At 64.6% G+C, this 16,347-nt stretch overlaps 1 protein-coding gene across 1 annotated transcript in view; it reads right to left on the bottom strand.

The window, feature by feature from the left end:
• Positions 1 to 1,471: 1,471 nt before the first annotated feature.
• LOC142829296 (uncharacterized) overlaps positions 1,472 to 16,347 on the bottom strand; it is a 52,705-nt gene continuing 37,829 nt past the window's right edge. The window contains exons 7-9 of the mRNA XM_089778863.1: positions 13,777 to 13,924; positions 4,924 to 5,025; positions 1,472 to 4,460 (exon numbers count right to left, since the gene is read on the bottom strand). Coding sequence (XP_089634989.1) covers positions 1,645 to 4,460; positions 4,924 to 5,025; positions 13,777 to 13,924 — 3,066 coding nt within the window. The 3' untranslated portion in view covers positions 1,472 to 1,644. The remainder of the gene's footprint in view (positions 4,461 to 4,923; positions 5,026 to 13,776; positions 13,925 to 16,347) is intronic.

The following is a 16,347-nucleotide window of genomic DNA, read 5'->3' as shown; positions in this document are numbered from 1 at the left end:
TCTCGTTTTGTCATGGGCTGGCCCCGCCCCCACCCTGCCTCTTCCCCCAGTCCTCCCCCTCCCTCCTGGAACCTGAGTGCCACAAACCAGCTGTTCACGGCGTTCCGGAAGCACTGGGAGGGAGGGGCAGGAGCCGATGTACTAGGGGCGTTGAAGGGGGCACAGGGAGGAGTTTAGTGCTGGGGGGTTCTCCCTTCCCGGGGGCTGCCACCGCTGGGAACGCCCGCAGTATCCTTCCCACGGCCGGATCCCTTCTTGCACTCGTTGTCGTGCTCGGCTCGGCCGTTACCGAGTGGCCGGCCCCCTGGCTCCGCAGAGCATGGGGGGGGTGAAATCAACACACCCCTGGGAGCCGCCTCCAAAGAGCTGCCATTGCTTTCCGAGGGGAAACGGGCCCCCGCTGGACTCCTCCTCCCACGCCAGGAGACGAAAAGTCACATTTCACCAATGGCCCGGGGGGGACAGGATCGGGGGACGGGCAATGGCAGAGCCAGTCCTGGCTCCCGGGCCCTCTGCTCTAACCACTAGGCCCCACTCTCCTCCAAGCACTGGGCCTAGAACCCAGGAGTCCTGGTTCCCTGGCCACACTGCCTCCCACGACAGCCTGGAGGCCCGGGAAGGCTGCCAGAGAGAGGAAGAGGCTTCGGCCGACAGGAGCAGCGACGTGATTCCGGCCTCTGGGTTTGGGAGGACGGCGGGTTCTTGGCGCTCCCTGACAAAGGCCGAATGGGAAGCAGTGGGCAGGAGGGGAGGGGAGGGGTAAGAGCCACACCAGAAAGGCTGGCCCAGTGCTGAAATGCGGCTGCCTCTGGGGCGGGGCAGCGAGGGGACAGTGACACCACTCACGGGCTCCCGTAAAGAAATGCAATTCCCCAGACAGATCCCAACATGGTCGGAGTCAAGTCCCCCGAATATATCTCAGGCCTATCCCCCACAAACCCAGCCCAACCCCCCCACAAACCCAGCCCTGAGATCCCAGCCGGACCCCCCCCACAAACCCAGCCCCCAGATCCCAGCCTGACCCCCCCACAAACCCAGCCCCGAGATCCCAGCCTGACCCCCCCACAAACCCAGCCCCCAGCCTGACCCCCCACAAACCCAGCCCCGAGATCCCAGCCTGACCCCCCACAAACCCAGCCCCCAGCCCGACCCCCCCCACAAACCCAGCCCCCAGATCCCAGCATGACCCCCATGAACACAGCCCCCCAGTCCAACTCCCCACAAACCCCATCCTCGCCCCCCACAAACCCAGCCCCCGAGATCCCAGTCCAACCCCCCCACAAACCCCATCCTCGCCCCCTGCAAACCCAGCCCCCCAGATCCTAGCCTGACCCCCCACAAACCCAGCCTCCCAGATCCAGCCTGACCCCCACAAACCCAGCCCCCCATCCTAGTCTGACCTCCTGCAAACAGCCCCCTCCCCGAATCCCAGCCCAACCTCCTCCCCCCGGAATGCCACCCCTGAGAGCCCAGCCACGCCCCCACTAACCCAGCCCCCCGATCCCAGAGCAACCTGCCCCCTGCCAGACCAGATCCCATTCAAACAGATCCCGAAATTAGCCTCCCTTCCTCGCCAGCCCCCACAGCACCGCAGGCCTCCCTTGCTGACATCCGGACCCCCAGCTGCCCACGCCCCCGGCGGCCTCACGCCCTGTCCCCGACGTGGTTCTGGAGGTGCTGTAGGAGCACCGAGCCCCCCTGGGGGCCTTTGCTGCACTCCGGGCGCCCCAGAGACACGCTCCCGAGCCGGCGGGTGGCTGGGGCCGAGCTGCGGCCCGGGGGCTGGAGGCGTGGCCGAGCCGGGCCGTGGCGGGAGCCAGGAGCCAGGAAGTCGCCTGGTGCGTGGCTCTTGGGGCCACGCCCGGCCACGTGGTTTCCTTGGCTCAAGAGGACGGCGGAGATCTCAGCACAGCTCTTGCGGCGGTTCCCCCCGGGCCCGGCCGGCTCCCCTCCCGCGTGGACTTCCTGGTGCCGGGCCAGGGCGGCGGCGTCCGAGAAGCCCCGCCCACACTCCGGGCACCGGCAGGGCTTGGGGTGGGAGGCCAGGTGGCGGGAGAGCCCGGAGCCCTCGGCGAAGCTCTGGCCGCAGTCGTGGCACTTGTAGGGCTCGGTGGCCAGGCGCTGGATGAGGCTGGCGATCTCGCCAGAGCCGCGGCGGCCGCCGTCGAGGACAGGATCCACCGCGGGCCGGCCTCCTTCCTGGGACGGTTCCCCCCTGGGGCAGCCTCTTTCCTGGCCCTCGAGATCGGCACGGTCGGGGCCGGGCTCCACCTCGGCGGGGTTTCTCCCGCGGGCCGGGCAGTCGTGGGAGGGCTTGGCCGTGGCCTGGCCTCTCTGGTGGGCGCCCGGCGCCCCGAGGCCCTGCCCACAATCGGGGCACCGCAGCTTCTCGCGGATGTGGCTCCTCTGGTGCTGGGTGAGGGCGGCGATGTCACCAAAGCTCTGCCCGCAGTCCGGGCACCTGTACAGCTTCTCGCGCATGTGGGTGATCTGGTGCCGGGTCAGGGCCGCGCTGTCCGCGCAGGCCTGCCCGCACTCGGGGCAGATGCACGGGGCGTGGGTCTGCCGGTGCTCGGCCAGCGCCGCGCACCCTTCCAAACCGAGCCCGCACTCACTGCAGACGCAGGACCCGTGGCGCTCCTGGTGCTTGGCCAATGCTGAGGTATCTCCGAAGCTCTGCCCACACTCGCTACAGATGCAGGAGGCGTGGCTCTCCTGGTGGTCGGCGAGGGCGGAGCTGTCTCCAAAGCCCCGCCCACACTCGCTACAGATGCAGGAGGCGTGGCTCTCCTGGTGCTGGGCGAGGGCGGAGCTGTCTCCAAAGCCCCGCCCACACTCGCTACAGATGCAGGAGGCGTGGCTCTCCTGGTGGTCGGCGAGGGCGGAGCTGTCTCCAAAGCCCCGCCCACACTCGCTACAGATGCAGGAGGCGTGGCTCTCCTGGTGCTGGGCGAGGGCGGAGCTGTCTCCAAAGCCCCGCCCACACTCGCTACAGATGCAGGAGGCGTGGCTCTCCTGGTGGTCGGCGAGGGCGGAGCTGTCTCCAAAGCTCCGCCCGCACTCTTTGCAGACACAGGACCCGTGGCTCTGCTGGCGGGCCCTGCCTCCTGCCCCGCCGCCGTGCCCCTCCTCCTGGTGCCGCCGCAGCGCCGCCTCCTCGGCAAAGCGCTGCCCGCACTCGTGGCACACGTGGGGCCGCTCCTCCATGTGGATGCGCTCGTGGGTGATGAGGTTGGAGCTCTGGCTGAAGGCCTTGCCGCACTCCCCGCACCGGTAGGGCTTCTCGCCGGTGTGGGTGCGGCGGTGCTGGATGAGGTGGGAGCTGCGCACGAAGCTCTTGCCGCACTCCCCGCACTGGTAGGGCTTCTCGCCGGTGTGGATGCGCTGGTGACGGATGAGGGTGGAGCTCATCCCGAAGCTCTTCCCGCACTCCCCGCACCGGTAGGGCTTCTCGCCCCGGTGGATGCGCATGTGCAGGGTGAGGTTGGAGCTGAGGCTGAAGCTCTGCCCGCACTCGGCGCAGGCGTAGGGCCGCTCCTCGGTGTGGCAGCGCTGGTGGCGGGCCAGCGCCGAGCTGAGCCCGAACGTCTTGTGGCAGGTGGGGCACTTGTAGGGCTCCACGCCCATGTGCAGCCGCTGGTGCTTGACCAGCGTGGCGCTGTGCCCGAAGCTCTTCCCGCACTGCAGGCATTCGTAGGGCTTCTCGCCGGTGTGGGTGCGCTGGTGCTGGATGAGCTCCGAGCTCTGGATGAAGGTCTTCCCGCACTCGGTGCAGCGGAAGGGCTTCTCCCCGGCGTGGATCTTCTGGTGCTTCACCAGGTTGGCGCTCTGGGTGAAGCCTTTGCCGCACTGGGCGCACTTGAAGGGGCGCTCGCCCGTGTGCGTGATCTGGTGCTGGATGAGGTCGGAGCTGCGGTAGAAGCTCTTCTTGCAGTCCCCGCACTGGTAGGGCTTCTCGCCGGTGTGGGAGCGCTGGTGCTTGATGAGGTTGGTGCTCTGGCTGAAGGCCTTGCCGCACTCCCCGCACTGGTAGGGCTTCTCGCCGGTGTGGGTGCGCTGGTGCTGGATGAGGTTGGAGCTCCAGCTGAAGGCCTTGCCGCACTCCCCGCACTGGTAGGGCTTCTCGCCGGTGTGGGTGCGCTGGTGCTGGACCAGGTGGGAGCTCTGCGTGAAGCTCTTGCCGCACTCGGAGCAGGTGTTGGGCCGCTCGCCCGTGTGGATGCGCTGGTGACGCACCAGCTTGGACCACTGGGTGAAGCTCTTCCCGCACTCGTTGCAGATGTAGGGGCGCTCGCCCTTGCGCTGCGGAGGGGCGGGGCGGGAGGAGGTGGTGGCGGGGGATGGGGGCTCCAGCGGGGCAGGGCGGCCCCCTTGAGTCCAGGAACGGTTCCCCCACTGCCACTCGGCGCTGGCAAGCTTGGGGTCCGGGGGAGGTTTGTCCTCCGGCGACGTGCGCTCAGCTGTGGGGGAGAAAGAGAAAGATGATGGGAATGTGTCCGGAGGCCTGGGGTCCAGCCCTGGCTCTGGGAAGGGAGTGGGAGCTAGTGGTTAGAGCCAGGACTCCTGGCTTCTCTCCCCAGGTCTGGGAGGGGAGTGAGGCCTAGTGCAGCCGTGGCCAATCCGCGCCCGCGAGCCGCATGCGGCTCTTCCCCCAGATGTGGCTGGGGCTTTTTTTTTTTGCTCAACAACTCCCCCCACCCCGGCTCTTTGCACTATAGGCACAACTATTTTGGCTCTTTGCCTGTAACGGGTTGGCCAGCCCTGGCCTAGTGGGTAGAGCAGCTGAGCCTGCACCCTCCCTGGCCTGCTACAAAGCCAACTAGAGAGCCAAGGAGCTGTGAGACCCGACCCCGATCCCCAGCCTCAGGTTACTGCTGGACATTGTCCAAGCCGGCCTGGCTCGTTCCTCGCCCGCGTGGTTACCTCCCGAGATCTCCCGTTCCTCGGAGCCCTGGAGACCCGGGGCGCTCGGCTCTGGCCCTCGCTCCATCCAGGAGGTCACAGCAGGAGAAGAATCGGGATAATCTGTGCATGGAGAAAAGACAAACAGATAATGGGACAGGGAGGACCAATATGGGGAGTCCTGGCTCTCAGTCTCCCTGCCTTAGCCCACTTGACTCCGCTCCCCTCCCAGAGCTGGGGGGAGACCCCAGGAATCCAGGCTCCCACCCCGCAACCACACACTAACCACTAGACCCCACTCCCCTCCCAGAGCTAGGGAGAGACCCCAGGAATCCAGGCTCCCACCCCACAACCACACACTAACCACTAGACCCCACTCCCCTCCCAGAGCTGGGGGGAGACCCCAGGAATCCAGCTCCCACCCCACAACCACACACTAACCACTAGACCCCACTCCCCTCCTGGAGGTGGGGGGAGACCCCAGGAATCCCAGCTTGCAGTAGGGATGGGGAGCTGCCAGGCGGATCAGATTAACCCTGTGCCCAGCCGTGTAGCGCTTTCCCTGCGGATCTCAAGGCACATAACGTGGGCAAGGGAGGCGACTGGTAACCATTTTATAGTAGGGGAAACTGAGGCACGGAGGGTTCATTCATACACATTCAGAAACTGAACCCAGGAGTCCTGGCTCCCTGCTCTAACCATTAGCCCCCACTCCCTGCCAGGCCCTGTCTCCACTGGTGTCTGCGGGGACCACACCGTGTTTACACAGAGGTCACCGAGCTCCGGATCCGCCCCCACAGCTGATTCCAGAAGTGAAGCGGGCTCCCCGACCGCAGCCCAAGGGGTGCACAGCGCCGCCCTCCCGGCCTGGCTGCGTCCGACCAAAGGAACAGCTCCCTGTCAGTTTCCACGCAGGGTCTGGGGGGTTGGTTTTCTTGACTCGTCAAAGCAATTAGAGCGCATTACCTAATTAATCCTGCCCGCAGCCCTGGGAGGTAGGTATTCTTAGCCCGCCCTGACACACAGGCGGCTGAGTCACACCAATGAACTCATCTGCCCGGAGGACACAGGATGAGCTGCTGGCAGGGTGGAGATTTCGGCTCCGAAATCCCTGGCTGCGAGTCATGTGCCCGGCGCCTCCGTGGTTAGCGACCGGGCGCCGAGCCCCCCTCCGGCAGCGGGAGCCGCGGGATGCGCACCGGGGCGGCCCCGCTCGGAAGCCGGCCCTGACGCCCTTCGCGCCGGATTTCGCCGCCTCGCGGCCGGTCCTCAGCTCCGGGAACTTGGACCGGGGCGTTTCCCCTAAAAACCCGGCTGCGTCTTTTCTTCCTCCTCGTGTCTTCAGCATCCTTAAAGCGCCTTCCGAGCCTGTAGTCAGTTACCACGGGGAGTTCTGCGCAGCCCCGCCATGCGACTGGCAGGTAGACACACCCTGAGGGAAACCCAGGCCCTGCTGCGCCAGGCGCTGCACAAACCCAGATGGGGGCGTGGGTCTCGTTTTACACTCACTCTTCTCCCAGAGATCAAGAGAGGAACCAGGAGTCCTGGCTCCTCTGCCCCCCTGCTCTAACCACTAGACCCCACTACCCCTTAGAACCAAGGAGTCCAGGCACCCAGGCCTGCTGCTCTAACCACTAGACCCCACTCCTCTAGAACCCAGGAGTCCTAGCGCCCAGGCCCACTGCTCTAACCACTACACCCGAGTCCCTCCCTGAGCTGGGGTGAGAAGCCAGGAGCCTGGCTCACTCCCCACCCCACTCCAGCTATAAAGACAGATACCGATTTGGGGGAGCATCAATTTTTCCGCCCCTCTCTGCCAGCTTGAGGAGGGCCCCCTCCCCACACAGCCGGCTCCTACTGTGGGGGAGAAAAAGCGGCCGATTTGCTGTGGTGAAGATCAACTGGCCAGCCAGGCACCGCAGCTGCGCTTTAAGCCACACATCTCGGGGACCCAGGAAGAGCCGCCGGCCCGAGCCCTGGCCAGCAGCAGCGGGCCTGCAGCATGGCTGCTGGTTTGCTGCCAATCGGTGTTTATTATCACCGAACTGCCCGGCAGCGGGCTCTCCTCGGTCACCCAGCCCAGCACAACGCCAGGCCACCGTCTCTCGTCCTGTCCTCCGGCGGGGAGAACAATTAATCGCCCTCCGCTTCGTAACCATCTTCCCCGTGCCTGACACCCGTTTTCCTGTCCCCGCGGGGGCTCTTCCCCACGCTACGCAAGCCCGTTTTCCCCGCCTCGCGCGTCAGCCATGTTCCCGAGACCGGCCGGCCGGCCCTTCAGCGCGCTCTTCCGGACGCTGCCACGCGGCCGCGTCGTTCCCAAGGAGCTGGACACCGGCCGGCCTTTCGGCGCGCTCTTCCGGACGCTGCCACGCGGCCGCGTCGTTCCCAAGGAGCTGGACACCGGCCGGCCTTTCGGCGCGCTCTTCCAGACTCTGCCACGCGGCCGCGTCGTTCCCAAGGAGCTGGTCACCGGCCGGCCTTTCGGCGCGCTCTTCCGGACTCTGCCACGCGGCCGCGTCGTTCCCAAGGAGCTGGACACCGGCCGGCCTTTCGGCGCGCTCTTCCAGACTCTGCCACGCGGCCGCGTCGTTCCCAAGGAGCTGGACACCGGCCGGCCTTTCGGCGCGCTCTTCCGGACTCTGCCACGCGGCCACGTCGTTCCCAAGGAGCTGGACACCGACCGGCCTTTCGGCGCGCTCTTCCAGACTCTGCAACGCGGCCGCGTCGTTCCCAAGGAGCTGGACACCGGCCGGCCTTTCGGCGCGCTCTTCCGGACTCTGCAACGCGGCCGCGTCGTTCCCAAGGAGCTGGACACCGGCCGGCCTTTCGGCGCGCTCTTCCGGACTCTGCCACGCGGCCGCGTCGTTCCCAAGGAGCTGGACACCGACCGGCCTTTCGGCGCGCTCTTCCGGACTCTGTAACGAGGCCGCGTCGTTCCCAAGGAGCTGGACACCGGCCGGCCTTTCGGCGCGCTCTTCCGGACTCTGCCACGCGGCCGCGTCGTTCCCAAGGAGCTGGACACCGACCGGCCTTTCGGCGCGCTCTTCCAGACTCTGCCACGTGGCCGCGTCATTCCCAAGGAGCTGGACACCGACCGGCCTTTCGGCGCGCTCTTCCAGACTCTGCAACGCGGCCGCGTCGTTCCCAAGGAGCTGGACACCGGCCGGCCTTTCGGCGCGCTCTTCCGGACTCTGCCACGTGGCCGCGTCGTTCCCAAGGAGCTGGACACCGGCCGGCCTTTCGGCGCGCTCTTCCGGACTCTGCCACGTGGCCGCGTCGTTCCCAAGGAGCTGGACACCGGCCGGCCTTTCGGTGCCGAGCCCGGCAGCAGAATTCTCTCTCGGGTCTTGCTCTCCACGCTCCTGCCGACAGCCCCAGAGCGATATGTACGGGGCTGCCTCCTGTTCCGTCTGTGAGCCGCTCTCACCCCCGGATCCCTGGCTGCACACGCCCTCCTAGGTCAGGTTTTGGGCCAAGCTGTATTCCTGCCCTTAGACTTCCAGCCTATTTAACAACCGTGCCTCGACCGGGTCCAACTTCCTGGAGAAGCGGGGCCGGAGAATAGCACCTGGCTGCTCCAGCATGGAGCCCGATCACCTGTGTCTGGCTCCGGCATCTTCCAGGAAGTCAGCCAGTCTAGAGTGGAAGGCCTCAAGATGGGAATTCCACCCCTGGCCTTGGGAGGTTGTGGCCAGGGCTGATCACGGAGTGTGGAAAACGTGCTGCCTTATTGGGATCTGTTTGGCTTCTAGATGCAGGCCATGGATTTCTCAGCTGGATTCCAGCCCTGACAGGGCCTGGGATGGTCTCTGACCTCTGGGGATCTCGGGGCCTTTCCATCTTCCTTTGGAGGTGCATGGGCCGTCTCTCCCTCGTTTTCTCCAGCCCTAGCCTCGTTTTCGTGGGTCCTCGACCGCTCGTGCTGCCCCATAGCTGCGGGCCCTACGCCGGTAGCGGTGTCAGGTACAAGCACCCCTGTTTTCTTGTTCACACAGACCAAGGTGGAATCAGCCCTTTCCATCATGGGGAGCACATGCTGAGTTGGGTGCCCAGTATGAACTCCCTTAGCAGGGCTGGGGAGAGAACCCAGGAGTCCTGGCTTGCTTGCTGCTCTCACCACTAGACCTCACTCCCCTCCCAGAACTCCTGGCTTCTGGCGGGGCCACTCTGAACCTGCCCAAACATGGAGCCACACACACAAGCCCGGGACAGGGTGGGCCTGGGGCAGTCTCACCAGCCTCACACGAGCAGGGGAAACCGAGTCCCTGTGCTGCGCATCTCCATCCCCGGACGCCGCTCGCTCTCCCATTTTCACGGAGATGAAAACCTTGCTCACCTGAGGAGTAGCTTGACCACCCCCCTCCCAGCCCAGCATAACCCCGGCTCCCTGTGGCGCGAGGGAAGCGATGGGTAAGGTTTGAACATGCACGTTGCTGGGAGACCCGGCACCTCCAGTCCCCCCCGCCCTGGCTGTGGGGACCCTGCTGGGCTCAGCTACACAAAGCTCTCACTAGGACTGCTAAGGGGTGAGGGAACTGGGCATCTGGACTCTGGGTGCTAACCCCAGCTCGGGGAGGGGACGGGGGCCCGGACTTCTGGGATCTCTCCCCAGGACTGGGATGGGAGCGAGGGGGCTCGTGGGTTAGAACAGGGGGTTTGAGAGCCAGGACTCCTGGGTTGTCTCTTTGGGAGAGGAGTGGGGGCTAGTGGTTAGACGGGGGGAGGGGAGCTGGAGCCAGGACTCCTGGGTTCTCTCTTTAGGAAGGCAGTGGGGGCTAATGGTTAGAACGGGGGATGCGGTGGGGAGCCAGGACTCCTGGGTTCTCTCTTTAGGAAGGCAGTGGGGGCTAATGGTTAGAACGGGGGATGCGGTGGGGAGCCAGGACTCCTGGGTTCTCTCTTTAGGAAGGCAGTGGGGGCTAATGGTTAGAACGGGGGATGCGGTGGGGAGCCAGGACTCCTGGGTTCTCTCTTTAGGAAGGCAGTGGGGGCTAATGGTTAGAACGGGGGATGCGGTGGGGAGCCAGGACTCCTGGGTTGACTTGTTGGGAAGGCAGTGGGGGCTAGTGGTTAGAGCGGGGGATGCGGTGCGGAGCCAGGACTCCTGGGTTGACTTGTTGGGAAGGCAGTGGGGGCTAGTGGTTAGAGCGGGGGATGCGGTGCGGAGCCAGGACTCCTGGGCTGACTTGTTGGGAAGGCAGTGGGTGCTAGTGGTTAGAGCGGGGCGCTGGGATCGAGGACTCCTGGGTGCTCTCTTTGGGAGGGCAGTGGGGGCTAGTGGTTAGAGCGGGGCGCTGGGATCAGGACTCCTGGGTTCTCTCTTTGGGAAGGCAGTGGGGGCTAGTGGTTAGAGCGGGGCGCTGGGATCGAGGACTCCTGGGTGCTCTCTTTGGGAGGGCAGTGGGGGCTAGTGGTTAGAGCGGGGCGCTGGGCTCAGGACTCCTGGGTTCTCTCTTTGGGAGGGCAGTGGGGGCTAGTGGTTAGAGCGGGGCGCTGGGATCAGGACTCCTGGGTTCTCTCTTTGGGAAGGCAGTGGGGGCTAGTGGTCAGAGCGGGGCGCTGGGATCAGGACTCCTGGGTTCTCTCTTTGGGAAGGCAGTGGGGGCTAGTGGTCAGAGCGGGGCGCTGGGATCAAGGACTCCTGGGTGCTCTCTTTGGGAGGGCAGTGGGGGCTAGTGGTTAGAGCGGGGCGCTGGGCTCAGGACTCCTGGGTTCTCTCTTTGGGAGGGCAGTGGGGGCTAGTGGTTAGAGCGGGGCGCTGGGATCAGGACTCCTGGGTGCTCTCTTTGGGAGGGCAGTGGGGGCTAGTGGTTAGAGCGGGGCGCTGGGATCAGGACTCCTGGGTTCTCTCTTTGGGAGGGCAGTGGGGGCTAGGGGTCAGAGAGGGGCGCTGGGATCAGGACTCCTGGGTGCTCTCTTTGGGAAGGCAGTGGGGGCTAGTGGTCAGAGCGGGGCGCTGGGATCAGGACTCCTGGGTTCTCTCTTTGGGAGGGCAGTGGGGGCTAGTGGTTAGAGCGGGGCGCTGGGCTCAGGACTCCTGGGTTCTCTCTTTGGGGGGGTAGTGGGGGCTAGTGGTTAGAGCGGGGCGCTGGGCTCAGGACTCCTGGGTTCTCTCTTTGGGAGGGCAGTGGGGGCTAGTGGTTAGAGCGGGGCGCTGGGCTCAGGACTCCTGGGTTCTCTCTTTGGGAGGGCAGTGGGGGCTAGTGGTTAGAGCGGGGCGCTGGGCTCAGGACTCCTGGGTTCTCTCTTTTGGAGGGCAGTGGGGGCTAGTGGTTAGAGCGGGGCGCTGGGCTCAGGACTCCTGGGTTCTCTCTTTGGGAGGGCAGTGGGGGCTAGTGGTTAGAGCGGGGCGCTGGGCTCAGGACTCCTGGGTGCTCTCTTTGGGAAGGCAGTGGGGGCTAGTGGTTAGAGCGGGGCGCTGGGATCAGGACTCCTGGGTTCTCTCTTTGGGAGGGCAGTGGGGGCTAGTGGTTAGAGCGGGGCGCTGGGATCAGGACTCCTGGGTTCTCTCTTTGGGAGGGCAGTGGGGGCTAGTGGTTAGAGCGGGGCGCTGGGCTCAGGACTCCTGGGTTCTCTCTTTTGGAGGGCAGTGGGGGCTAGTGGTTAGAGCGGGGCGCTGGGCTCAGGACTCCTGGGTGCTCTCTTTGGGAAGGCAGTGGGGGCTAGAGGTTAGAGCGGGGCGCTGGGCTCAGGACTCCTGGGTTCTCTCTTTGGGAGGGCAGTGGGGGCTAGTGGTTAGAGCGGGGCGCTGGGATCAGGACTCCTGGGTTCTCTCTTTGGGAGGGCAGTGGGGGCTAGTGGTCAGAGCGGGGCGCTGGGATCAGGACTCCTGGGTTCTCTCTTTGGGAAGGCAGTGGGGGCTAGTGGTTAGAGCGGGGCGCTGGGCTCAGGACTCCTGGGTTCTCTCTTTGGGAGGGCAGTGGGGGCTAGTGGTCAGAGCGGGGCGCTGGGCTCAGGACTCCTGGGTTCTCTCTTTGGGAAGGCAGTGGGGGCTAGTGGTTAGAGCGGGGCGCTGGGATCAGGACTCCTGGGTTCTCTCTTTGGGAGGGCAGTGGGGGCTAGTGGTTAGAGCGGGGCGCTGGGCTCAGGACTCCTGGGTTCTCTCTTTTGGAGGGCAGTGGGGGCTAGTGGTTAGAGCGGGGCGCTGGGCTCAGGACTCCTGGGTGCTCTCTTTGGGAAGGCAGTGGGGGCTAGAGGTTAGAGCGGGGCGCTGGGCTCAGGACTCCTGGGTTCTCTCTTTGGGAGGGCAGTGGGGGCTAGTGGTTAGAGCGGGGCGCTGGGATCAGGACTCCTGGGTTCTCTCTTTGGGAGGGCAGTGGGGGCTAGTGGTCAGAGCGGGGCGCTGGGATCAGGACTCCTGGGTTCTCTCTTTGGGAAGGCAGTGGGGGCTAGTGGTTAGAGCGGGGCGCTGGGATCAGGACTCCTGGGTTCCCTCTTTGGGAGGGCAGTGGGGGCTAGTGGTCAGAGCGGGGCGCTGGGCTCAGGACTCCTGGGTTCTCTCTTTGGGAGGGCAGTGGGGGCTAGTGGTTAGAGCGGGGCGCTGGGCTCAGGACTCCTGGGTTCTCTCTTTGGGAGGGCAGTGGGGGCTAGTGGTTAGAGCGGGGCGCTGGGATCAGGACTCCTGGGTTCTCTCTTTGGGAGGGCAGTGGGGGCTAGTGGTTAGAGCGGGGCGCTGGGCTCAGGACTCCTGGGTGCTCTCTTTGGGAAGGCAGTGGGGGCTAGTGGTCAGAGCGGGGCGCTGGGCTCAGGACTCCTGGGTTCTCTCTTTGGGAGGGCAGTGGGGGCTAGTGGTTAGAGCGGGGCGCTGGGATCAGGACTCCTGGGTTCTCTCTTTGGGAGGGCAGTGGGGGCTAGTGGTCAGAGCGGGGCGCTGGGCTCAGGACTCCTGGGTGCTCTCTTTGGGAGGGCAGTGGGGGCTAGTGGTCAGAGCGGGGCGCTGGGATCAGGACTCCTGGGTTCTCTCTTTGGGAGGGCAGTGGGGGCTAGTGGTCAGAGCGGGGCGCTGGGATCAGGACTCCTGGGTGCTCTCTTTGGGAAGGCAGTGGGGGCTAGTGGTTAGAGCGGGGCGCTGGGCTCAGGACTCCTGGGTTCTCTCTTTGGGAGGGCAGTGGGGGCTAGTGGTTAGAGCGGGGCGCTGGGCTCAGGACTCCTGGGTTCTCTCTTTGGGAGGGCAGTGGGGGCTAGTGGTCAGAGCGGGGCGCTGGGCTCAGGACTCCTGGGTTCTCTCTTTGGGAGGGCAGTGGGGGCTAGTGGTTAGAGCGGGGCGCTGGGATCAGGACTCCTGGGTTCTCTCTTTGGGAGGGCAGTGGGGGCTAGTGGTTAGAGCGGGGCGCTGGGATCAGGACTCCTGGGTTCTCTCTTTGGGAGGGCAGTGGGGGCTAGTGGTTAGAGCGGGGCGCTGGGCTCAGGACTCCTGGGTGCTCTCTTTGGGAAGGCAGTGGGGGCTAGTGGTCAGAGCGGGGCGCTGGGCTCAGGACTCCTGGGTGCTCTCTTTGGGAAGGCAGTGGGGGCTAGTGGTCAGAGCGGGGCGCTGGGATCAGGACTCCTGGGTGCTCTCTTTGGGAGGGCAGTGGGGGCTAGTGGTTAGAGCGGGGCGCTGGGATCAGGACTCCTGGGTGCTCTCTTTGGGAGGGCAGTGGGGGCTAGTGGTTAGAGCGGGGCGCTGGGATCAGGACTCCTGGGTTCTCTCTTTGGGAGGGCAGTGGGGGCTAGTGGTCAGAGCGGGGCGCTGGGCTCAGGACTCCTGGGTTCTCTCTTTGGGGGGGCAGCGGGGGCTGGTGCAGCGGAGCCGCCCCTCCCTCCCTGCCCGCCTCGGAGCCGCCCGCCGCCCCCCCTCCATTGTTCCCGCTGCCTGCCCCGGGCCCCACTCACCGCTGCGGCCGGGGGCGCTAGGCGGGCGGCAGCCCCGCGGCCCCCTGGCCGGGCTCGCAGGCGAGCTGGGCGGGCTCAGGGTGACTGCCTGGCGAGCGGAGGAAGGTCCCTTCTCGTATCCTGTCCCCAACCCTCCCACCCTCTTACGCTACTTCCCGCTCCTGCCGCCAGCCGGGAGCCAGCGAGCTCCGCGGGCTCGAACAGCTGGGCGCCGGGTTCTAGCCCCGCCCCCGGACTCCTGGGCCCGCTGCCCCGCCCGGCCGGGGTGTGCGGCTCCCGCTGCCTGGCCCGGCTCCGCTTCGCATCCCCCTGGGGGGCTGCCCGATGGGTGGGAGAAGGAAACATACCGGAGAGTTCGGGGGGGGGGGCGCCTGACACAGACCCTGGGACCATCATGAGACTCCAGGAGTCCTGCCTTGTCAGCCCCTCACCTGGGCCTTGAATTTGTCACGAGAGACAAGCTAAAAAAGGGGTGAATAAGAGGAGAGGCCCCATCCCCAACCCAGTCTGGTCTGCCCCTGCTCCAGCTGTCCAAGGCCGCCTTCTGCAAGTGGGCTGCCAGAAGATAACAGCCCACTACTGCTGGCAGCTATGGGAGTCTCTCCCTCAGCTCTACTCGTGTCCAGGGGCTGCTCAGCTAGAGGGTAACAACCTACTACCTCTGCCCGCTGATGGAGTCACTCCCTCAGCTCAGCTGGGGTCTGGTAGCTGCTTCAGTGGATGGCCTTACTCCTCTAACATCAGGGCTCCATGGAAGGTAACATGGGCTGGAGGCCACATTCACATAGGGACGGATGCTGAAATCTTTTGTTTTCCTCCCCGCGGTGATTCCTCTATTTATCCCCATTGGCATCGCTTCCACCCCTCTCCGGCCACTGCAGTGAGCAGCAAGAGGAATAGTAAATGCCAAAGGCAGAGATGGAGAAGCACAAAGAAGTTCAGAGCAACGGACTCAGACTCTCTGCAGACCCAGGCAGGGGGCAGCCCCCCATCTTAAGGCAATTAGCTCAGGAAGGCAACAAAGTTCCCCCTTTATCCCCTCAGGGTGGTTTCCAGGGGAAGGAAACCCCTGTTGTTCTTCAACGCCACCCTGTGTATTTACAAAGGGACGCAAAGTCCTGTCTCCCTGACCCTAAGGGGAACCAGAACAGCAGGAGTCAGTGTCTTTGCTCGCAATAATCCCACGCCTCCTTCCGGGCAGAGCTTTGCCCAAAATCTCGCTCGGAGCTTTCTCCTCGGGGTCCTGCTCCAAGTGCTTTTTGTCAAATGAAACATTTTGATCAGTGGAACTGAATCTGCTTTCCGGGAGAATTCGAAAAGTGTCGACGTGTGTTGGACTGGATTTTCTGTTCCCTGCACGGCCCTACCGAGGACACTGGTGGGCCCTGCTCCCTGAGCAGAAGCTGTGATGCTTAAGAAGGTTAGAACTCTGACAGAAGTCCCGACACTGGTGCATATGCCACTGGGTGTGGGTCTTCTGAGGCTATGGCTGTAGCACCTCCCACACTGGAAGTGCTGGGAGGGGGGCTTCTTCCCTGTATGAATCTGGATATGTTGGGAAAAGCCCCACATAATCCCCTTTCTGCAGTGGTGGCACTTGTGTATGTGTATGGGAGGGGGGTGTCTCCATATTGGTGTCAGCAGTGGGATCTCTCACCAGTGTGCTGTCTGTTCTGAGCACTGGGGGACATCCACTGCCACAATCTGGACAGAGATGGGTTCCCCTGCTTGCTGGGCAACCTGCTGGTGGCTGAGGTATCGGTGGTACTGGAGGAGGCTGGAGGGATGGGGGAATTCTGGCTGCACAGGGAGTACCAGTAGGGTTTCTCCGTCGCCTAGTGAGGGCAGAGCCATTCCCGCAAACATGGGACATGCATGCCAAGAGCGCTGTCACGTATGTCCTCCAGGATCCCTAGACGGTCCTAAGCAGATCTGCTGCTCCGGGGAATTCTGGGATACATCCTCTTGGGATCTCATTGGGAAGTCCTACCAGATCTGTTCCCTGGGGATTCTGGGATGTGTCCTCATAGGCTCTGACTGCGAATGTCCCATGCACACCCTCTCCCTCAGCATTCTGGGGTACACCCTGGGGGTGGGGGGAATCCAGCCGGGGTTCCTCCCCCGAGCTGTGAAGAGGTGGGATTGGGGCAGGGGGCCACCCTGTAGTGTATGGGGGGAGGGATGGCCCAGTGGTTTGTGCATGAGCCTGCTAAACCCAGGGTTGTGAGATCAAACCTTGTGGAGGCCATTTAGGGATCTGGAGCAAAAATTTGTCAGGGATGGTACTTGGTCCTGCTGTGAGGCAGGGGACTGGACTTCCGAGGTCCCTTCCAGCTCTAGGAGATAGGCAACCTCCATTATAAAATTACAAAGAGCCTCTGGCCAAGATCAGGGGCGCTGCTGTGCCAGGGACTGTGCAGTGTAACTAGCCCTCCTGCTGCTGCCTGCACTTTGCTTGCAGCACGACCCAGGGGAGGGTCATTTCCAGAGCAGCTGGTGCCGATGGCGAGGGTTAGAGCCGGGACCCCTGGGTTTTCTCCCCAGCTCTGACACAGACTCCACTGTGTGACT

The sequence above is a fragment of the Pelodiscus sinensis genome, chromosome 5 (genome assembly GCF_052426305.1).
Source record: "Pelodiscus sinensis isolate ZL-2025 chromosome 5, ASM5242630v1, whole genome shotgun sequence".
Taxonomy (NCBI): Eukaryota; Metazoa; Chordata; order Testudines; family Trionychidae; genus Pelodiscus; species Pelodiscus sinensis.
The sequence above is the reverse complement of the archived record's forward strand: the minus strand, read 5'-3'. Positions and strand labels throughout refer to the sequence as shown.